Source organism: Falco cherrug, chromosome 2, assembly GCF_023634085.1.
Source record: "Falco cherrug isolate bFalChe1 chromosome 2, bFalChe1.pri, whole genome shotgun sequence".
Taxonomy (NCBI): Eukaryota; Metazoa; Chordata; class Aves; order Falconiformes; family Falconidae; genus Falco; species Falco cherrug.
The window spans coordinates 8,133,182-8,157,504 of NC_073698.1; the positions used below are offsets into that span (position 1 = coordinate 8,133,182).

The 24,323-nt window shown below is 39.2% G+C and overlaps 1 protein-coding gene across 22 annotated transcripts in view; it reads left to right on the forward strand.

The window, feature by feature from the left end:
• DLG2 (discs large MAGUK scaffold protein 2) overlaps positions 1 to 24,323 on the forward strand; it is a 1,040,325-nt gene that overhangs the window by 676,029 nt on the left and 339,973 nt on the right. For 20 of the 22 annotated variants that reach the window (XM_055702908.1, XM_055702907.1, XM_055702910.1 and 17 more), the window contains one exon: positions 10,048 to 10,172. In XM_055702908.1, the coding sequence (XP_055558883.1) occupies positions 10,048 to 10,172 (125 nt within the window). Of the gene's footprint in view, positions 1 to 10,047; positions 10,173 to 19,683; positions 19,966 to 24,323 lie in introns of those variants that run through there. The other 2 variants (XM_027798939.2, XM_055702923.1) reach the window with 1 other exon arrangement.

Genomic DNA, 24,323 nt, shown 5'->3' on the forward strand with positions numbered 1-24,323 from the left:
TAGAACTTGGGCTTATTCTGGGACCTTTAATACTTCAGGAGTCTCAAATTCCCATAAGTGCTTTACAAAGCAATGCTATAGTGATCGTATGATCTGTCCAAATAAACCCATTTAGACACGCAGGAGTTTTTCAACACAAAGACTTACAACTACAAACTGGCTTAACCAAGGAGTCTCCACATAGTCTCAAGACACCCACTGGGGTTTTCAAAGCACTGAATTATCAGCAGAAAGGGATGAAAGGTGTCATCTTTTAAAGAAGGACTGAAGTAATCAGGAGGAGTTCTCTTCTTTCCTTTTGATTGCTAGCACTATGTGGTGAAACCCTGTTGGTTTCCATAGCTTCAGTAAAATCAGGTTTCTGTTCCCCAAGTCCTTGTACAGAATGTGACTGTCTACTTCTGTCACAGTTACATTTAAACATGTCTTAATTTCCTCCGGTTTTGTAGGTAATTACATTGTGAAAGCTTCCATGATGATCATGTCAAAGTTTTAAAAGTAGCCTGTCTCTTGTATAAGCTTTGCCACTTGTTCAATTCCTGTTATTGTTTTACTCTTACCGTTCTTCCCCATCCCCCCACACCCTCCTCCTTATGTCTAGTTGCTATCATCACTTAGTGGGTGCTTTCCTTTTATTGATCTGGGTTTTTTTTTTCCTTGTGATTGTGTAGTCCTGGGAATTCAGGAAGCTCTCAAATTCTGGTTGAGAAGTCTAGTGCTAACCTGGAGTTACACAATATGATAATGAAAGATTTTTTTTTTTTTCAAGTGAGTTGAATCTTTTCACTCCCCAGAAGCAGCACCCTCCTCCAAAAAACGTGCACCTGTGTTTTGATGTTTTGATGAAAATTTTGGATATCTAGTTTCTCCCATACTACTTTTCAGCTACTCATCAGACTGTTTTCTGTGACCTTGTATGTAGCTAACTAAAAGATATAAACCTGTGTTGCCTAACTTTTCTGTGTGAGGTAGAATAGGCAAGGTCATATGCTCCCATGATGCTGGGAAAGACTATCCCTACAGATAATGCTGAAGCAGGACAAGAAACATGTTGAAGAAAAAGGTAGGCATACATGTTTGTCACAGCTCAGAGCTGTTAGCGTGAGCTTAATAGAGATGGAGTAGTGAAAACCAAACCTGAAGAGAGTTCACATCTATCCAGTCTCTATACGGGCAGGAGATGCACTAGCATTTTTCCAAGAGATTGCTTCACTTTGGTAGTGGTTTCATTCCTTGTCTAGATTTGCTCTTTTACAGTGCTTGCGGTAGATTTCACATGTATAATGAAAAACCAAATCCACTGGATCATTTTTTGAATCTTCCTTGAATGCTGTGCTTCATCTGGGCAGAGCCGAGAGAACAATGTCCCTCTACAGATGACAAGTGAGAGTAAGCAGACAAGCAGTTCTAGCTGAAGCAGTTGTAGTCGTGTGTATTGTGGTTTTGTAACGAATGTGCTGAGCCTGATAAGGGGCTTGAAAACAACAAATGGCACCATGAGAGATGAAAATCTGCACCATATGGAGCACAATATAACTATGGAGTCTCAAAACCCTGACTCTGGGGAGGGTGCCAGCATACGTGGGAGAAGTGAGAGTTTCATAAATTATGTTACTCTTGAGTAGGTTTGAAAGTACAAAAGAGTTCAACAGCACTCTGATAAATATGCAAATGTCCTTGTTCTCTGAATGAGACAGGAATGTGGCTTTGATGTTTAGGCTTTCAAAACTTGAGGTTTGGATGAAACATGGTAGAAGAAAAGTACAGTATAGCATAGCATGTGCAAATACCTGAAAACATTGCTAGAATGATTTAAATGTAAAGACAGGATTAGATGTGGGAGGATTAGCAAGGTCTAGCATCAGAGCGATAGCTGGCCAAAGAACCACATGCTGTATGGCAGGAAAGGGTTTGGTTATTTAGCATGTATCACTCTTTCTTCAGAATATAAAACCAATGCTAGCATAAACGCCGTATTGCGAAAGAATAGCAAAGCAGAATCCTGTCTTGTCTTAAAGATCTTACAGCCTTGAGTAGGTGGGTTTAACAAGTATTTTCTATCAAAATCCTGAATTAGATGGAAGTGTTTTGCATATTTTAAAGTCACCTGTTCATTTCAGTGGGATGAAGCATTAACTTGTTAAGCTGTTGATTGCAGTGTGGCTGTGTGCTGTTGAACTGGGCATTGCTGAGTGACGGGTAGAACACCCCCACTATTTCTATGCCATTACACTCAGCATGGCTGAGTGAAAGGTAGAAAAAAATCCTGTATTGCTGCACTGTCAGGTGAATAAAGAAGAGTTGTGGGTTTTAGGTGGGAAGTACTTTGTGGAGAAAAATATTATTGAACAAAGTCTGCAGAAGTACGTAGCACCTACTGAGCTTTCCAGCAATCTCAGATGATCATCTTCTTCTTTGGCTTGGTATATCTAGAGGTATTCCCTCCATGTAATTATCTTAGGTGACAAACTAAGTAATCTTACCCGCTTCAGCACAGAGAAGAAGAGAAAGCCTATGAAGGACTATTTCAGAGCAGCAGCAAATCCTGGTCTGATTCTAATCCTCCCCTGACTGTCAGTTAGGGTCAGAGTTTTCAACCATTCGTCTCATTTGTAACTATGTTACTTGATTCACTCTGCTTGCCTCACAGCCCTTAGTTGGTTTTATTTTCCCCCGTCTCTTGCCAAAAAAAATTAATTCCCAGCAGTTTCCTAGGCTTGACTCATTCTCATCTTTCACTTTCCTACATTACTGAGTAGTTTGTGGAGAAACCTAATATTGTAGAACAAGGTTGAATGTGGTTTATGGAAGAAGAAGTTATTCTTTTTGTCTCACGGGAGCTGTTGTTTTTTTTCATCTGGAAGTATCCTGAAGGCAGAACCCTAAGGAGAGCCAAAGCTGGTAGCAGCCTTAGCCAGAACTCAGGTATTGCTCTTTTGTAAAAGTGTTTTTGTTATTAAAAAGTCACCCTGTGAGAGATTAATTCTGGGCATAACAAAACTTTGCTGAGTATTCCAGCCAAAAGGCTTTGAATATTTGTAGAAAACAAGTATTAGTTTCATACTTGCTTTTCATAAGAAGGTTTCAGAACTATGACTTCATGCAATGCAGAAATGTAAAAATTAAAAATGAGTATGCAGTGATTAAAAAAGTTACTAAAATGTACAAAAAAGTCAAGTTTCAAATTCTGTGTCTCAGCATATGTTTCATAGGTCAAGTAAGGGACATGTTTTTCCACCATCAACAGTTACAAATCAACATTTCCTCACAGCAGCATTTACTTACAGGAAGGTGCTGCATTGGAAGACCTGAAAAGAAAAAAACAAGTATATCTCATTTTTAATAAAAATAACATCATTCCGAAGCCAACACCACCATCAGAAAAGTCTGTATTACTTACACAGAGTCAGAAAGTGCCCTGCCTGTAGCAAAGCTGAAAATGTTTGGATTTTGATGCATGTATGTCAAATTCTGAAATTCTGTCACATGCATACCAAGTCTACTATGACTTCAAACTTACCTTTGTACTAGAGTATTTTGAAATTTTGCATAAACAAGAGAAAAACAGAATTGCTTAGATTAAAGAAAGTCTAGGATTTTTTGAACTTACAGATCATTAGTGCTCTTAAAAAGCTGAAGGATAATTCCCATAATAAAATTAAACTGACAACTTTTTAAGGACTATCAAGTAACAAAGTTGATAGGGTCTTTGAAAGTTGTAATAAAGGAAGACAGAAGAAAATACAGCATGTACTTAGGAATGAGTCAGCTATCATTCTGTGATCTTTCTCTTGACTAAACTTGCTCTGACAAAAACTGCAAGTTTAGACAGCAATTCATACTTTATCTTCAAAAGATGTGAGAGAGAAAAGCATTCCACAGATCTGGCTGTGAACACCAGAGCAGAGGTAGGAAGCCTACAGGAAAAAAAGAAAACAAAACCAACACCAAAACATCTTGAGATAAAGTTATAAGTATTTTAGGTACACTATTAAGAATAAAGAACATAGGCAGTGTTTTCTGTTTGTTTTCTTTTACACACAAAATTCTGCTACTTGTGAGCATGTGGTTTGGCAAGAGATTTTTTTTCAAAGTGTGAAAATTTTATAAGGTACCATAATTATTGCAAGATTACAAATCACAGATTGAGTTATTTATTATCTAATTAACCATTTTTTACCTATCACTTTTGTTCAAAAGTTTCCAGCAGTTTGCAGATGTATGTTGTTACTGCAATTTCCCTTTCTCCTCTCTTTCCCAATCAATAAAACTTTCCACAAAAAGCAACAAGTGCAAGATCACAAAGGCGGTGAGGATCAGGAATTTTGATTCTCTTTTACGTGATCTCATGAACGGACTTGAATGCTTCATCCACAAACATGTAGGCTGTGACCACTCTTAACTTCCCTTGTATTTACTGATAAGCAGCATCTCTTAGGGCTTAATGGAAGAGTTATCATACATTTCTGTGGTACCGTGTTTGGATTTACATTCACTTGAAGCAGGAAAACAATCTTACGTGATGGAAACTTCATTTTCTTACTTGGACAAAACACTTGAAGCCAGTGGAAAGCATTGTAGGCTTGATGTACATCTATTCCTTTATTTACATACTACTATCTATTTATTATTTGCATAGTTCAGCACATTACAGCTTTATTAACACTAACTATATTCCTTAACAGCTAAGCAAAATGACTCTCTTAAACCTATAAGTTTTATATGTATATATATATAAACACAAAGATCATTTTGGTAATAGAGGCTGTGGGAATATATTGTCACCTGAAATACCTTTCAACCTCTGAAAACCATTCTGGGAAATATAATTCCTCAGTCTGGTTTGGACTTTTTGCTGGCTGATGGACTCCATGGAACAGGCTTCCTGGTACGCTGTGTTGCAGCAATAATTAAGTGAAATCTGTGCAGTTCACATTTATTTTCTAACTTAAATGCCAGAGCGCTTCACAATCATGTCACTTCAGAAGATTGTCAGAAATTCTTTTAGGAGCACTGAAGTAATTAAGTCATTCAAAAAGCATCTATGTGAGTTCTGCTGTCACCTTATTGATTAGAATTTAAAAAAAAAGATATTGAAATGGAAAAAAACTTCTATGTGATTGTGGTATGCCTATGGTAAAACACAAGTCACTTGACCCTTATACAGGGAAGAACTCAGTCTGCTTTTGATGTGCATTTCTGATCTCTTATATATATATATATATATGGACTTATATTCTTATATTCTATTTGATTTTGTTAAAGACAGAATGACTTCACATCTTTCATAATCAAACTCTGATCTAAGGCAAAATGCAGCTGTTGAGCAGAAAAAATAAAAAACAATGAGACACAATAAGGAGGAAATAATTTGTAGATGTGTATGGAAAGCTGTTATCCATGGAGAACTGTAGTGTCATGGGAAAATAACTTCAGTTCTCACTGTCAACTTAGCTCTGTTTCCACAGAAGTCAGTGTGCAGCACTTCTGAAGATTACTTTCTGGCAAAATAAAAATACCACAACCTGTGAAGATGCAGGCTGTTATACAGCTGCTCATAGTGGTGTGTAAAAGCAGAACACCACAAGATGGAAAGCTAAGTGAAAAAAAAAAAGGATGGGTCTCATGGCCTTCTGGCTACCCAGAACCATTGCCAGCTGGGGATTCTTACTTTATTTTTGTGATCTTTATGTTGGCAGTATAACAAGTCTTGAGGGATGAGTTTCAAACTGGCCAGAACTTGCAAGTTTTGTTTTCCTTCCCTGGGATGTGAATCATCCATCATCTTATTCTGACCCTAAGTGTTATGTTTCAGTGTTGGCAGAAGGTGTAACACCAGTCATCTGAAGTGATGCTGTGTCTCTATTGGAGGTTGTCTGCCCCTCCAGGGCCAGCAGAATTACAGCCAGGCCTCTTCACTGCTCAGGCTGAGCTATGAAGAACTCAGATGATCCTTGTGGAGGTGCAAAGCCTGTCTGAGAAAGGCATAACAGAGGCAGGCTGCTGTAGTAAACCTCAAGAAGTACTGACCTTTCCTTCAGGGGAGAACAAGAAGGAAACCTCTAGGCTGGGCTGGCAGAAATTATTTGGATTTGGTATTTTGACCTAAGTTACTCTGTTTCAAAAGTAAAGCTGAGCCAAGAGAGAAATGGGAGCTTGATGGTAAATCCCTGAGAAGTATGAGATATCCAGCGTGAACAGGAGGTAACTGAGATGGCTTAAAAATAAGCCAAACTGGGCATGTTGTGCTATGCTGAGCCTTTTGCCAGGCTGTGTGTGTGACTGAGGCTTTGCAACAAAATGCAGGGAAGCTAGTAAGAAACTAAACTAACAATTAAAAAAATCTGTTGCTGAGTAATTTTATGCAAATCTTCCCTGCATGGTCAGTAACTAATTATATAAGGCTTTTATAGTAGCAGCATTTGAGAACGTGGACAAAGAGGTGGCAAGACCTAGGTTAAAAGATAATTTAGGTAATATGAATTGAACATAAAATTATTTGAATCTGGACTCTAATACATTTGGACATGCAAATAACAATGTTAGAGCAATGCCATTAAAGTTAGTAGGTCTGAGACTTGCTCAGAATTTTTTCTCCCCTACATACGTTTTGAGATTTTGGGCTAAATTTCTACGGAAGAACACTGAAACAACGCAAGCAAGCATATTTAGGCCTAAATTTGAATCTCAACTAAAAAATATTTATGGAGTATCCCAAAAGAAGTCTTCTGTTGCTTTACACCTCTTCTCCTCTATATCAGCTGCTATTAGTTCTTATTAAACATTTATCTACATTGTTACCAGGCCTCTGAGCTCATTGTTAACTTGCTTTGTAAGCATCCAAGGGAAGTAAGGCTTGGAACAGAAAGAGGGCAGTGAATTAACTTGACAGATACTTATGGGGAACCACTCCCAAACATGAGAGTCAGCATGAGAGAAAGTGTGAATGTTCCACCTCGGAAAATGCAGTGCCTAAGTGATGGTTCAGCTGTTGTTTTGGGCTGAGGGACATTTTCATTGGTTGATATGAAATGACAGGGAGACAGAAGTAAGCCAAGAAAAGCTGTGAAAATAATTAACACACTTTTTTTTCTGGGATGGGGACAAAGAAGTAAGCAAAGGGTGGGGAGCTAGTCCTTGCAGAATGGTTCAGGAAGTGTTGTGCTGGTAGATGGTACTTAATTGGAACTTGGAATTACAGCCTGCCCACTACAATGAGTTTTTTAATATAACAATCCCACACTGCTGAACCTGTGCACTAGTAGGATAGAGCATGAGGGGAGAGGAGAGATCTGTACCTCAGTATTGCTCAGAACTGAAATAGCATAGCTTTTAACCAGAACGTTCCTATTGCATTATTTTCCAACCCAAGGCTCTTCAAAGGCCAGTTACCCATGAGTGATGGTAGCCATGCTTTTAACCTTGTTGGCCATGAGCTGTACAAAGACAGAAGACCTTTTCATGTAGCCGATGAAGACCCTTCAAGAACCACTAAGAAAAAAAATGTGTAATTGCTTTTAGCTTTTACAGTGCAGTTCTGGTGCAGGAAAGCCTTGCAGGAATATACCTAGCTGCCGAGGCAGCTAGCGTCTGACAGCTTGTAGATCCTGTTGATCAAGTCAAGGACTGCAGCCAGAATAATTGCTTGAAATTTTCTGGATACAAAAGTGCCAGTGAGGAGTACTGCCCTATTCTTCTAAAAGGTTATTCCCAAGGGGCAGAATTGGAATAGTCTTGCAGTGTAACAGATGCATATATATGGATAAATGTCAAGGGCTAGCACAGATTCTCCTAAGAAGTCTGTAGCAGTTTTAACACATCACTGATACAGTCAACATTGCTGTACTTTTTTAGCTCTAAAATGTTAATGGAAACAAGTATGGTAGATGCAGACTAAGTATGAAAACTTTTCAGAACTTATTTCCTGCTAAGAAATCTAATGAACTTTATGTGAAGAACTGTAACAGCTAAGAACACCCCACATAACAGACAAGCTTTGATAGTTTTTAAAGCTCTTCAGGCATGCTTTTTTGCTATGATATAGCTGTTTGTGTTCCCTAACAAACTAAAAATTATGTCCAGATTTCTTCTTGCTACCCTGATCTTCCTCTTTCCCTACCAACAGTAGGTGTTGGGGATTTGGAAATCCACCTCTATTCAGAAACACAAATTACTGCATATTTTTAAAATCTCTTTGGAGGTTAAGAATAAAGCCAACTATTTTATTTTAATAATTTTAGAGGGGTTTTTTTTCTTTTCTAGACATTTACCCTTGGTTTTAATAGTGATTTAAGGCTTTTGTTCCAGGCTTCCTGTGGTGTGTATAAGTACACATTTTTTCATTCTTGTGTGTCGGAAGATTAGCTTCATTAATAATATGACATATGGAAAAACTTACAGGAAAATATTATTAAAGTATTTTTAGAGTGCATGCTGGTGTAGAGTGCACTATATAATTAGGCATGTGTTAAAATACTGGGAAAATAACCAGAATCTGAGATGAACCTAATGATTAAAGGGAGATTAAATCAAAAATTTATAATGCTGGCCTACAGATGTTTATTAACTCTACAGAAAATATATACAGTGTTTCAGTATTATAATGTTTTTCATATTATAGCTAGATGAGAAGCATTAAGAGATGTGTAATCTTAAATCCTTCTCCTTGAATTATAAATTAGTTCAATGCTGAAAATTTACACATAATTATATGCTGATAGCAGAGCTGCAGATTGCATGCACATCTCTTGAGTAATGAGAACTGCATTGCTTGTGAATGTAGAATACTGATAACAAAACTGAGAATTTGATATGCTGCGGGCAGGCAACATGCAGGGTTTTGCATGCAAAGAGCATTGCATGCCTGACCTACTGTTTGAAGTACAGTTCAAAAATGCAGAAATGAGATGTGATTTAAATAAATGAAGTCTAGGGGTGCCATTTTTATTGGTAAGTCTTCTCACTAGGACTTAACTGGATGCCTGTCCACAAGCATCAGTGAAGGAAACAAACTCCCAGTAATCTGAAAAGTTGATGAAATAAGAGAAGAGTATTTTTATTGTCCTGAATATATTTCATTAACAGTTAGTGTACGTATTCTTCAATATCTATAGTTACATCACTGTGATAAGCCTAAATACCTAATTATAAAAATACTTTGGGGTGAGAGAGACTTTAAGGCTCAAGTATTGCATTGAATTTTAAAAACCCTCTATGCACAGGGGCGTCAAACCTGCGTCTACCTTTCTACAAATAAGAAAGAATCCCTTAAAAAAAATACATTAGATTACATAGGAAAGCATAATAGCTAGTATGCACTTAATTCATACAGAAAAGCATAATAACTAATGTATGCTTCCAAAAAAAAAAGGTTAGAATTGTGGGTCTGAATTATATGTGAAAAACAGTGACTTAATTCACAAGTGTATGTTTGTGTGTACATGCCTATTTATCCTTCCTGAACTCACAAGTAGAAGCAGTAAGTAGGATTATTGAGCAGATCTCATAATGTGCCCTTCAAACATTTCATTCTAGCAAATCAGTAAGATGAAAAAAAAAAAGTCTTGTTTTGTGGATTTCAGTTTTTTAAAAACGTGAATCTGAGCAATGATCGCTTTTCAACAGAAAATAGTGTACTAAAATACTTCAGAGCTAAATGTTATTCACTGGTTCTGTTTACAAATGACAGTGGTTTATAAAGCCTTTTTTCAAAGCTCTGAAGTGTTTTTAGCCTCTAGCTCTCATTGACTTGGATAAATTCATATTGGAGTTCAGATGGTAATTTATGTGACTGCTTTTGAAACCAATTAAATTTAGGTCAAATCCTGTTTCTGTACAATCATCCATTAACTCTGGGAAATCTTTGTGTTCGCAGCTTCTGTTCTTTAATTGACTATTTTTTCTGACTGAGTCACCTGCCTTCAAGTACGGAGTTGCCAAGTAAACTTTCTTTCTTTAAGAAGCAGGGATCCTTGGCTCGTGCAGTGCAAATAAATTCTGTAGAAATCTAGCATCTGGTGATACATTTACTTTGTTTAATTTTTCCAGGGGAATTCTGGCCTGGGGTTCAGTATTGCTGGAGGAACAGACAACCCACACATTGGGGATGATCCTGGGATATTCATTACTAAGATTATACCAGGAGGAGCTGCAGCAGAGGATGGAAGACTCAGGTAAAAACTAACTCATTATGTATGTTTGGAAACAAAATGCATCAGTATTATTAATTATTCTCTAGGAGCTAACTGGGTCTTTCATGGGGTCAGGGGAAGTAAATGACATGCCTGGAGTCTCCTTTGTGCTAAGGTAGGAGAGCTGATTGAAGTAGCTTGAAGCAACTGAATAAGGTTTGTTGAGTCCTGTATAAAGGGGCATTTGCTGGTGCCACCTCTGTCTTTGTACCAGTCATTTCATTTACTACCAAAGGCAAGATGGGGACAGGAGGAGGAAACAGGCATATCAGCATGAAAGTCATCTCTGCTTGGTCTTTGTATGTTCATAGCTGAAGAACTATGCATTGGTGTTATACATTAAGGCTGTCAAGACTTCCCAAACTACAGAGCCATTGCTAAATAATCATAGCTATTTGTAGATGCTTCTGTTATTTGACTACAGTAGTGAGGTGTGCTTACCTCTGTTTCCGAACATTTTTTTCTTCTGTGAGGATGTGATGGCTGTGCCCTATATTTTGAGTCACCTCCAGAGTAGTCTAATGCCATAGCTCCTGAGATGGACACACAGGTCACTTGTGGTTGTCAAGTACATGGTAGCACATCTCTTAAACAAGAGGAACCACAGAAATGCTTGCGCTTCACTCTCTTTATGGGCTGAACACAGAAAGGCTTCCATTTGTCACAGATACTGCCACCCATCTGTCAGTCATGAAGCCTGCTGATGCTCCAAAAAGGCAATTCAGTTGGAAGGACTTGGGATAAAATTCTGAAGCTTTCATGATCTCAGCACTGGAATCGAAGCTCTGGGAGCCTTTGCCAAAAACAGATGGTCTAAAAGTCATGAAATGTGACCAGATGGTAACAATAACTTTTTTCCTAAAGCCTTTTCCTTTAATTCAAAGTTAAAAGTAGGGGGAAATGGCCAGTTTTTAAAGCAAGTTTGGGATATTGATTATACTAGGTTAGTAATTTGATTTTGGAAACAATTCTTATTTTTACTGTGATAGTAATGAGGAGTGATGGTGGTTGGCAGTGCCAGAAGAATTCAAGGTCTAAATAAGACTGCAGACAAAAGGAGTAGGAATAATCTCATGTAACTTTATGACTAAGATGCAGCCATGTACCCCTAAGCTAGTCATCCTAGAGTCTCCTAATAGTCAGTGAAGAAAAACCTAAGCGTTTCTAGGTTGTGATTCATCTCATCCTAAAGTCAATGTCTAAAATAGAACAGAAGAATCACATCTATAAAGGGCCTACATTTTCACTGGTGACTCAAACGAAAAGGAGTTTCTTCAGCTAGTTCATCTGCAGTGACTATACTGTAAATGTCTGCAATGGGCCAGATGAGCTTCATGCAAAACAGAGGGTGAAGACACAGCAGTATTTGGAAATCATGCTATCAAATTTGACATGATGAACAGCATAAAGTCATCTTAAACCTGCATCTGCCTTTCTACAAATAAGAAAGAATCCGTTCCAAAAAATAATAGCATCTTTTTCGTAGTGCTTTTCATGACCTTTGAAAGCTTTTTCACTTTAAGCTATTAAAACAGAAGCCATTGCAATATTCTGTTGTGCAGTCTTTGTATGAAATCAATTATTTCCTAACTCATTGCTATGCTAATTAACTAATGTAAATTTAACTCATGATCGCTTAGTAATTACTGTGTTCTAAAGGTTTAGAAAGACCTAAACCCACAAAAAATAGCATACTAGTGCAATCCATCAATCCATATTAAGGTTAGACCTAGCAAACTGTGCTTTGTAACAAAAGTTTAGTAGTACAAGTATAGCTATCTTGTTAGTAAGACTTAAATAATATTCTTAGAGTATAGTATTTGTTAGCACATGTAAAGTAAAATGGTATAATTGATAAGCATGTATTTGGCATGGTAGTTTTTCCTGTTCTCCTTTGTAAAAAGAGATTATACACTCTTCCTTTCCTTGTTGTATCTGGTAAGTGGGTTTCACTTTGCTACAATGCTAGCAAAGACACAATCCTGTCATGTTTTAGGAGTACCTGAAAATGTATTTTGTCAGTGATCATTACTGATACGCCACTGAAGAGAAGAGCTATCCTGAGCAGTGTCCACTGACTTACACGATAATTAATTTTACATAACAGGGTTCATCAGCTAAGGCCACTCTTTAGGAACAAAAGCTCAATGACATGCAGTAACATCTGCCAAGAATAGCGATAAGCTAGGTTCCTGGCAAAAGCCTAATTTTTAATTAACTGAGAATGGGAGATTGGTGTTTATGGACAGAAAAACTGTATACTTTCTCATGTCCATTTTTGCCTCAGACTCTGCCTGCAGATACTCTGTATTATAGAGCTGTGTGGACTTGTTTGAACCGGTTTCTAAATCTACTGTCTGTTTTTAAATCATAAAAGCCTGTAAAATCACTTCTACTGCATTTTACATGAAGTCCCTTTGGTCTAACTTAACTGAGTGAAGTTCTTCTAATAGCAAGACTGCAAAAGCAATCTGTGAGAAGTGGACTTAATGCTACAGACCCTTGCAAATCGATTACGTGTGTGTATGTCTATATGGGTTGACAAGTAGAGGAGTAGGTCACCTGGAGTTTTGTGTAAGTTCAACAAAAGCAAATGCAACCTCCTGCACCTGGGAAGGAGTAACTTCCCAGTGAGCAGTTTGTAGTTATATGTACATAAATACCAGTATAAATACCTGATGGAGGGAATGAAGACAAAGGAGAAAGACTTTTATCAGTAGTGCCCAAAGACAGGGCAAGAAGCAATGGGCACAAAACACTTGAAATTCCATCTGAACATCAGGAAACACTTTTTTTACTGTGAGGGTGACTGACTCTGGGTACAGGTTGTCCAGAGAGGTTATGGAGTCTCCATCCTTGGAGATATTCAAAACCTGACCAGACATGTTGCTAGACAACCTGTTCTAGCTAACCTTGCTTCAGCAGGGAGGGTTTGATAAGGTGATCTCAAGAAACACTTTCCAACCTAAATGATACTGTCATTCTGTAATTTGCCCCTGAGTCAGCAGTGAGCCCTGACAGCGATGAAGGCCAGCATGGAGGTCAGCAGAGGTGCATGGAGAAAGGACTGGAGGCAACAGTCACATGTTGCAATAAGGGAAGTTCCAAGTGGGTGTGAGGGAAGAAATAAAATCTTTTTAATGATGGTAGTAAGGCACTGTAACTGGTGGTTTGGTAAGATTATGGGATCTCTGTCTTCAGAGGGATTCAAAGTTCATCAGGGCAAAGTCCTGAACAATGTCACTGAACTGTCAAGCTGGCCCTGCTTTGAGCAGGAGGTTGGACTAGATGACCTGCAGAGGTCCTTTCCATCATGATTTGTTCTCTGATTCTGTAGAGTACAAGAATTTATATATAAAACCTGTGTGTGAGACTGGAACAAAGGGGATTAAGTTCCTGGGTTTTTTTTCCTTTAGTGGAGGACAGTACTTTTATTGACGGTAGGTACAATGCATAGCGTGGGTTTGTATCAATTCATGGCCCATATCTTTACTTAAAAAGTAGTAGTTATTGGCCACTTTAGGCTAATTCATTTTAATAAAACATTCCTATTTTTGAAAGAATTCTTGAACTTTCAAATACTAATCATAGAAGCGCAGAATCACAATATCTGGAAAGGAAGGGACCCATAAGGATCGTCAAGTCCAGCTCCCTGCTCCTCACAAGACTACCTATAAACCTACTAAACCATATAGCAAAAAGTATCATCCAGACTCTCCTTGAACTCTGTCAGGCTTAGTGCTGTGCCCGCTTCCCTGGGAAGCCTGTTCCAATGTTGGTCACCCTCTCAGTGAAGAACCTTTTCCTGATGTCGAATCTCAGCTTCCCCTGATGCAACTTTATTCCATTTCCTTGCGTCCTACTGCTGCTCACCAGAGAAGGGAGATTAAACACCTTCCCCTCTGCTGCTCCCCTTGAGGAAGTAATAACTCCTATATTACATACTACCCTCCCTGCTAGAACTAGTATAAGAACTGATACACTGCACAATTCAGATTTTAGAAGATATTTTAAGTAAGTACACTAACTCCTGATCTTGAAAAATAAAGCAAGCTGTATAATCATTTTTATGTCCATATAATATATAGAAAATAATTTCATTTATAGTAAATAATATATGGTAAATAATTTCATGGAATAAAAAAAAGATTAATTTTATATTTGATTACTTTAGCTAAATGTGAATATAATAAACTTTGAACCAACTGAAAAACTATTTTTTTTCTGAATGCTGCCTACCATGTTTCTTGGAAGCTTTGAGTGTCAAGTCAGTGCCAGACAGAGAATATAAAACCTCCAGAAGTAGCAACCATTTCCACTGAGTTGAAGGAGAATTTATCTCAACAGTTTGATCTTTTAAGACTTTTGATGCATAAAACCTTCTGCTTCTGTCTCACAAATGTCAGTTGTCCATGGGCAAACATCTACTTTTTAATAAAGAAGTTCTGAATTTAGACTTCATTTATTCTCTGGAAGAAAAAGAATCCCAGTAATTTATGGCTTAGTGCCTTTTTTTGGTTTCATTTGAGTTTGTGTCAGAGAAAAAAATACAGTGGTTGGCCCAATTGCCTAGAAAAAGCAATGAACTTCAATATGCTATCTCACAGTTCCTTCTATCGACATTTATTGATCATAAGTGAAATTCTGGCTTCTAAAAGGCAAAATATATCTGAAAAAATCATCATACTCTGTGAAAGGAAGAGTGTTCAGCTTATGGAACTAGGAGCACAGTGTAGTGGTATAGCTTGATTGGAGAAAAAAAAAGTTAAAGAATAATGAAAAGCTTTCAATTATGACCAAGTTTAAAAGGATAGGCTCTGAAAATATGAGTTTATTTTCAGCAATCATAAACCAAAACTCTTTTGAGTCAAGAATCATTCTTTCTGTTTATAGTTTCTCACAGTTCAATTCCAGTCTTGTGGTGGAGGTATTTTTCTCAAAACCCTGCCTACAGGAATGAGTAGGTCATATGAGTTCCTTCTTTATTGCTATCAGAAAATCCACTTTTCCTTTTTGTGAAGGCAAGTTTGAAAATGGGAATTTTAAAAGGTCTTGGGATCTAAAAAAAGCCAAAAACCACAAGGTCTTGGATAGCACAAAGTTTCAAATGTGATGTTTTATGCTGATCTCTTGGTCATAGGAATCTTACTGAACCTGTGACTCAAAAATCAGTTATGGCATGAGGCATGTGTGACTGCATATGAAAGAATTTATTTGCAGAACTGTGAGATAGGTTTGGATGGCCTTGAGTTTGAATTTCAAGGGTTAATGTTGTACAAAAATTATTTTGGTATTTGAGCTCGAGCTGTACTTAAGAGGAAAGAGGATTGATGTGAGGGGGTGAGTCAAAGGCAAGAGAGTGGTTGTGCCTGGAGGCACTTTGCCCTGGTAAGCTGCCCCGACATGTAGCTGTTTCATTCATTCTTTCTTCTAGGAAACTTGTTTCCAGTCTCTTTCCATTTGTGAACATACCAAATATTTTTTCCTTAGGAGTGTGGATATTTGGAAGGAGAACTTAAATGCATCGAGAAAAGCAGATCGATTGAGAGTTACCTTTGGCAGACTAATCTGGAAACAGTAGACGTACACCCAGCTACCTGAATACCATAGGTTAAAAACTACTGAGGCTCTGCAGTGTTTATCTTTCCTTTGTAAAAGTGTCTTTCCTGATATTACTTTAATTACTGATTGTCAGGAGGTTTAAGATTGTGAAGCTGCAGCATTTTTATGGCATGCTGTGTTGTTCTATCATCACCATAATATTTAGCCCCATTGGATTGTTTTCCCCCAACTCTCCAAGTGATTTGGTGTGGGGAAAGGAACATAATACACATGCTAATGGGAGGAGACAAGAACCAAAATAACTTGCCCTCAGTCATGTAGTAAATCAAGGAGAAAGCTTGGAATAGAACAGTGATTCTTTCTCTCATATTTCTGTGCCTTACAGGCTACAGTTAAATGACTACCAGCAAAGTTTTTAAACAAATTAGATTTCTATTCCCTTCAGTCGTCAACTAACCCACTGTGATGTGTCAAAGGAATATAATTTTGGCTAGGTATATGCAGCAAGAGAGGAAATGTGAAGATACGACCCTTTCTCATGCATGTTTTGTTAAGAAAAAATAAAATTAAGAAAAATGAATGTAAAGATTGCATTCCCATCAGACTTTTTTAAATATTTCTGTGTTTCACTAAAGATGAACCATTGAAGAAATACTACAGTTTCATGCTATTTCTTCAAAGCTTGAAAACTGGAATTAAGAAACACTGGTATAACTATGGTGTGCAGTTTACCTGAGAAACTCAAAGGAAAGAGGAAGTGGAGGACAGGAAACAGAAGAGTCACCACTTGAGAGGTGGTAGATATAGGGGCCCCTTTGGGTTTTGCCCCATGGGCTGTGTTGATGGTGCTTTGCCTCTGATAAAAGTTCTGAAACCTAAATCCCTCCAGCAGCAGCAGGCACACAGTTGTTGCCTGTTAGTATCCATTTGTAGCTCTAGATTGCTTACTAAGAAGTGAATTGAGAGTGACAATAGGAAAAAACTAGGTTTTTTTCCAGATTAATGTGAAGAGCTGTTCCCAGGAGAGATCATGTTCTTTACAAGTGTGTCATGTGTCTCTAATCCAGCTTGGGCAACTGGCTTTATTTCGCCGTGATTATATATGAAAATAGAAGTGTGTCTGCTTTGTGATTCACTGCCTAAGTCCCTGTTTGTTAACTTTTGATCTCGTGTTAAGCCTATCAGTACCAGGTCTGTGTGCACTGCAATGGCATACAGCTTGTTCAGGATGTTATTATAATTACAGCGCTGCCACAAAACACTGATTCATATCTGCACTGTTTACAGGCCTCTGACAATGCTATTAGTTCAGTACATAATTTGGTAGTAAGTTAATAAAGAGACATTCACCCCATTAGGCAAAGCATGCTTGCTTTGCAGACAGTCATAAATTAGATCATGAGTTATTGACTGTTTGCTCTGTCCTGGTTTGTGTTAGGAAGTTTGATCTTATTAACTGTGTTTGTCTGTGTATCTGTGTGTATCGTTTCTGGAACTACTGTGGAATTAAAAAAAAAAAATACCACAGGGGATCCACATGAAAAAAGGCAGGTCACAAAATCCAAATCTGGTTTTCATACATTATTTTTAAAGTTGAACAGGTCTTACCATGGCTCAAGTTTTAAATTACTAACTTTTTATCAGTGGGATAAGTTACCATGCAGTTCTCTTCTCTGTTGCTTTCACCACTTGTCTTTATCCGAATCCTTCTTTTTCTTTCTTTTCCTATGTGAAATTTGCATCCCTTACTTGGTGTTGCAGAGGCCCAGTGTGTCTCTGAATTTAATTATATTTCTGCTCTTCCTATTTTGAAAATAATTTGGTAGGCTGTAAAAATTCTCTTATGTGGTGCAAGAAAGGGAAATTACCTGATTCTCAGGTAAAAAGAACAGATTTTAATGGGAAGAAAAAGATACCTCTCTGGCTTCTGGCATTTGAAACTGGTGAAATTTAGGGGCCTCTTTATAGACAGCAGTGACAGACAGTTTTATAGAAGTTTTCTTTGTAACACAACAGTTTCTTCCTCCTGTAAGTTTCTGTGCTGTTTTCCACAATTTGAAACCACTGCTTGCAGAGGACACTTAAGCAAAGTGGCACGTTAAAAGGACTTTAGATACACTGCAGTTATATAATGCCCACTGCACTAGGTATTTCATGAAATGGTACTGAACTGGTTAACAGGGCTCTCTCCCAAGAGTTCCTTTAGTAGCCATCCTGCCTGAAATTACCATCACCCCAGAGTGCTGCAACAGCAGAAAAGCACCGTGCAGCCAAATCCAAGTGATTATTTCATTAACGTGTTTGCACTGCTACTGCAGTTACAAATTTCAGTAGCTCAGTGATAATCTATCTGGAGCAAGAAGCCTTCTGTGCTTACATACCTTGGAAATCATCAGCTCTCTATGGAGTCTAGTGTTAGTCAAGGAAAAAATATTTCACATCTGTTCCTATACTGGACAGGTGTAACCCTCTGGGGTACTGCTGAATTCTCCATTTCGTTCAATTCCCACCAGAACTGAAAATAAGATGCTGGATGAAAAAGAAACTGACTTAAGCTATCATTAAAAAAAAAAAAAAAACAACAACCTACCAAATACGTTCCTTATAACAGCAAAGATCTCATTCTAAAACTTTTAAGAAAAACCTTGGTCAACTTTTTGCTTCTAACAGCAAAACCCTCTAATACAGAGTGAGACAGTCTGTTCGTACGCTGTCAAAACTCTTGGCTGTGGTTTGAATAAACAGATTAGACTTTCAGACTTTAGCCAACTCATAATTCCTGACAGTACCTCATCATTGTTGCACGTTCCTTACGCCACTTTTACTGCAGATGTTAGAGCTGGGATTTAAAATTTATTTCCCCATGGCATGTGAGTTTTAATATCAAACTTGCAAGGTGTGTGAGTACTTTGGATGTGTTGCTTACATCATGCCAGTTCTGCATGTTACTCTGAATCATACCATTGCAAAAAGCAGACTTTTTTTTTACTTACCTATTTGCATTCTACTCAAAGTTGCAGCTAACTGTGGTAAGTGTGTAGCCTAATAGTACCGGTGCTCTGAAGCTGCTGAAGTTTCTTACTGAACTTGAACTACATGTTTTCTGCTTTTTTTTTTTTTTTTTTTAACGCTACAACCTAATGAAACCAGAGCGGAAGGGAGGGTTTTCTACTTGTTAGTGCAAGTGCCTGGGAGGCAGGACTGCTTAGTTTTGTTCCTAACTTGCTACGCCTGATCTGTGGCAACACTTTTCTTCTTTTGTGCTAAAGTTTCCCCATTTGTAAAATGGGTATAGTGATCATTATCTTTGCCTCTCGGGGGTTGTTGTGAAGCTTGAACGAGTTCATATTTGCAAAGCGCTTTGAGAGCCCCAGATGAAAAGTGCTTGTAAAAATAGTGAATCTGGAATTGCCTTCTGGGTTATCTGTTGTAACTGGTTTTCCTGCACAAACCTGAATATGCTTCAGACAGTGCTAGTGTCAGTTGGGAGGATTTTAACCACGGGTGAGGAACAACCAAGTAGTTTGGTGCATTTAGCAGGCAAGGCGTATTTCAGTCCCAAGGAAGCACCTCACCCTTCCCCAGACTGGACTCACTGAAGCCGGGACCAGGCAGCTGCTCTTCCTCTGGGCTTTGGGCCTCCAAGCCCCCACATGGCACCGGAGCCAGCTAAACCGGAGGGCTCGGAGGGTAAGTCAGGGCTGTGAAGCCATCCCTGCCCTCTACCACACCTACAGAGCCTGGCCTTGGGCATCTCCCACTGCCTGCAGAGCAGCCTGCAGCTGGGAGGAGCTTTGCAGCTTCCTGGTGCCTTCATTCATCTCGGACTTTACAGGGTTTTGATTTTCTTTCCCCTTTCTTCATCCCAACACCTTCCTCTGACAACACCCTGCAGCACCCACACCTCCTTCTCATTTTTCGCCTCTCCGCTGTCCCACTTTGGCCTCTGGCTTTGAAGGGCAGACATGAATACTTCTTGTGGGAGCAGAAGTTTTCCTTCTGGCCACCATTAGAGGCTGCTGGCTGCCAGAGCCGCCCCGATCGAGCTGAGCTGCCGACAGAGGCTGGATGTGCTGGGAATTTCAGTGCTCAGTTGCTAGTGGGAGTAGTACCAGAAGGAAAGTATCCTACATGACAGTGGCAGGAGACCAGACGCAGAGAGACTGAGGATAACTGGGGAGTTAGAGAACGGACGGAGGAATGGAAAAATGTGGTAAGAGCAAAGGATACTGAAGCTGAGGATTGAGCCTAATGAGAAATGCAGAGGGAGAAGAAATGGGGGGTGGGAGAGGCAACTTAATTGGGGGGGGGGGGGGGGGGGGGATACAAAAAGGAAATAACAGTTCTTATAGATCTCGCGGAAGAGGTTAAAAATTTGACACGGGTTTGAGAGCCTGTTTCAGGGAAGTCTTCTGGAGCCCTCGCCAGCCCCAGCCTCCTGCCCACCCTGCTGCCCACCCTCGGTGCTCCCCCTCCCCTTCCTGCCCTCTCCTGCCCAGGCGGAGCTGCCTGCTTCCTCAGCCGTCTCCTTGCTGTCACAGCTCGCAGTCAAACACAAACAGTTAAACCAAAACCCACGCTGGTCGTGTCTACCAGGTGATCAGTTGCTAACTGGGCATGTGGCCAGGGGCTGCTCGCTTCATCTTGGCGGAGCTACCGGCCTGGATCACCCCTCGCTTGTGTCTGTTCCGCACTGTTTCAAATCTATTGGCTTTAGTAAAGTCGTACTCAATTTCCAGTAAGTCGAGGTGGGAATCTCAGGTCCGAGAAGTACAACGTGGTCTTTGATGGGTGGAGAGTTGTTTTGATTTGTCTTTTAGACTGGTGTGTCTGGCAAAGGCAAGGGCTCATCCCCAACCCAGCGGCTTTACCTTGACATACGTTTGTATGTCGGTCACAGTCCCAAACCCTGCTTGAAGAGGATGTGACTTATGCTGGGGGGAGAGGGGTCTAACCTACGCGGGGGGCATTTTCAAAGGAATAATGTGTGAAGTGAAAGATCATGAACACTACAAAATTACTATAGGTGTGGCTTACCTGGCAAAAGAGTGAAATTTGCTTTGAGATATGCTGGCCAAGCAATAACTGAAGGCTTGTTGTCACAGAAGATCACTTTGTTATAAATGATGTAGAACAGCTGTCCCTACGAAAGCATTGTACAGTGACAGGGTATCATTCTGCTTTCAGGATATTTGTGATGAAGGGGGGGGGGTGGGGGGTGCGGGGTACAAACAGGAAAAAATGGAGAAGTCCTCCTGTTGTAGATGTACTTAGATTTGACTTTTCTAAAAATTTATGCTTGAGTCTGTCTCTGTGCAAATGGAATGGGTGTCAGCTACTCCTCCCTCAACCCCAAATAGCTACACCCTGTGAGATGAGCTTCCATTAGCTAATAACTACTTCCCATTCTCACAGTGTGTGTAAGGAGATGCAGCTCTTCTGGGAGGCACTAAACCAAGTGGGGTTTGCTTCTCTCCTCACTTTGCATTGGGTTTGTCTGTGAAGCATCCTTAACCTCCGAATTTTATCAGACACAAAAAGAATGGCATTTTTTTGTAGTAGTGTTTTTGGCTCAACCTGCAAGTAGATACATGAGAAATTTTAACTGCATGTGGGGTATTTTTTTGCTGAGGTGAGGATCTAAAGAATATTTAGAGTTGATGTAGAATTTACAACTAGTTTTAGCTGCTGGATATTATTGACCATGTTGCATGCGGTCATCATGACCAATTTGAAGTAACACCAAGTCAATACCATGCAGTGAGCATTCATACAATTTATGAAACTTCAGGGTTTATATGGCTTTCGATAATAATAATAATAATAATAATATCAAGTTATTGATTTTGAAATTATTAGCTTTGAAATTTTGGTAATAAATTCATTCCTACAGCTAAAAATTGCCTTGGCTTAACCACTTACCAAGCTGGGGTTTTTTAAGTCAGTACTTTAAAATATAAATGCTAAGTGCATTTGGGAGTAATATTCTTTTTTTAAGTTTTCAATATATGTGGCAATTTATTTAAATTATACAGTTTCTTTATTTGGCTTGCAATTGTTTAAATAAGCTATTTTTGAAGTCTCCCTTGCTCTGTGAGCATTTCTCAATAGAGTGCTGGCTGCAGCACTGCATAAAAATTTGCTATCTACAAATTTCAGGTCTAAAGAACTATGTTAAAGCTGAGCAAACCCTTTTTTGATACAAAATGAGGTTCAAATTGCTTTTCAGTGGCAAAGGGAAAAAAGTAAATCAGGGCTTCATTCAATCACGAAAGCAGTGGTAAAACCACCTTTCAGCTCACCTCTGAAGGGAAGCCAGCATTCACCATCCTTCTTGCTCCGGGGAGCATGAACCCACATCTTCCAGAGGAATAATCACACCATTAAACTGTTGGGGCTATGAAATCAATATATTTGATTATTTCCTTCCAAAGTTGTTTTACTTCCTCAAAGACAAGTGAAGGTTATTTGGGCCAGAGCAACCTTGCAGTGAGCGTGCTGTTTTGAGAGTCATGTACTGGTTGTGGGCCAGGGTCTCCTCTGGATAGGTGTCCTGAGAACTGCTCAGCAGCAGTCTTACATGCATCTGCATCAGTTCCTATTGTCGTCACAATTCCTGTAATATATTTAAAGATTTCATCAAATCAAAGGAAGAAGCAGAATTTCTTCCCAGTCTTGTCATTGAAGATGCTTTCCTGAATAATGGGAGATTTTGACTGCAATGTAAGAGCGATACATTAAACAAAGTGCAACAGCTTCAGTGATGGAAGCAGAGGTAGTTAAAATATTTTTCTAGAAGATTATATTGAATAATAAGACAGCAGATTGTCGTTTTGATTTCTGTTTCCCTGAGTGTCTAACCTTTTATTTTATTCAATTTTATTTAAATACAAAGCATATTAGCATGAAATTTACTTTTGCCTTGACTGGAAAATCTATTAACATAAACCGACATCATTTTTGTCAAGAAAAAGACATAATAAAAACAACTTTGACCTGAACTGCATTTTATTTTGTCAGAGTTCAGTTATAAATCTGTAGGTGTTACAGCAAAGAAACATTCAGATAAATGGAAAGATGGGTGGTAGTGTTTCCATCTCTGAAATTAAATGACTGTTACCAGCAGTTCAGCTATATATCTTTGGATTGAAAAGTTTGTCTAGCAGGGCCTTTTTTCTTAAGATGAAAAATCATTTAAGAGATGTAAAAGATGTCCTGTTTCCTAACTACAGCAGAAAGACAGAATGACCAGGGAACAATGTTTGCAATCTCTTCTAATGAAAGGATTTGGGGACATCAAATGAAACTAATAAGCAGCAGGTTGAAACATCCAGAAGGAGGTATTTATTTGACTGGTAGAAAAGCCATGGAATTCATTGACAGAGAGCACTGTGGATGTTAAAACTTTGCATGGGTTTTGAAAGCAATTAAAACAGATCTGTGGAAGAAGAATCTGTCCAGGCTTATTAAATAGGGGGAGGGGGGTGGGGGGGAAGTATCCCTGACTCAGGAAGGTCCAGAGTCATTCACAGATGAAAGTGTGTTCTGGGTAATTATTGTGTTAATACTTTTCCTTTACCATCTGGTAAAGACCACTCGCTGTTGGAAAGAAACAGCAGGCTAGATGGACCCCTGGTCGGGATTATCGCATCCTACAGCTTTTGCCCTTTAGGCAAGTGAACACCTTACGCCACACAGTTTAGCACCCATCTTCCCTACAGTGTGATGGCTCCGGCAGCAGGCACAGCATTGTTCCTTCCCGTTAGGCAAAGGGCTGGATCCCTGGGGAGCTGCCTGGCCCTGGGAAGCGCTGTGCTCCCCACGGGCCAGCTGGGGGGCTCTGGTGCAGGTCTCGCTGGCAGCCTCTTGCCCTGCTACCTGGTTGTGTGTCTCTCAAGCAATCCTGCTACCAGGGGCCAAGCTCTCTGATTCCAATCTATGGAGAGGTTTTTCCACTACAGGGTTGTGATTGTTCTTTTTCCTGTTTTTATTCCTGTTGGTAGCCATTAATGGGTTCCCTCTTGAAATCAATCACTGACTGGCAGGTTGTGCAGGAACTCAAGCTAGTGCTTAAATGAGCTCAACATTGCCGAGCCGCATTAATATGACCTTTCACCTATGGTAGTTGGCTGTAGACATATGGAAAATATCAATCTGGGTGGATTTCCATGCTAGATCTACTCTGTTGGTGTCTGAGCTGCTTGGATACCTCTGCATGGGATTTCACTGTGCCAATTTGATGTAATATGAGCTGTCTTTCAGGTCAGTCTCTCTTGGATTCTAGACACCAGATTGATGGGGTTTTTTTCAACCAAGAGGTGTATATAAACACTCCCAAACAAACAGACACCCTGTGATAAAGGCATGCTGCCTGAGAGGATAAGAGGATAACAGGCTCTGTTCAGTGTGGCAGAAAGGGTTAACTGAAGGAGAGCCCAGGCCTTGCCCCAGGAAATTCTCTGAACTAGGCTAGAATGCAGAAATGATCCAAAGTATTTTAAACAACAGATAAACTGCTTTTTAGCCAAGCAGCTGAGTTTAAGACCTTTCAGAAAGAAAAAAAAAGGGGGG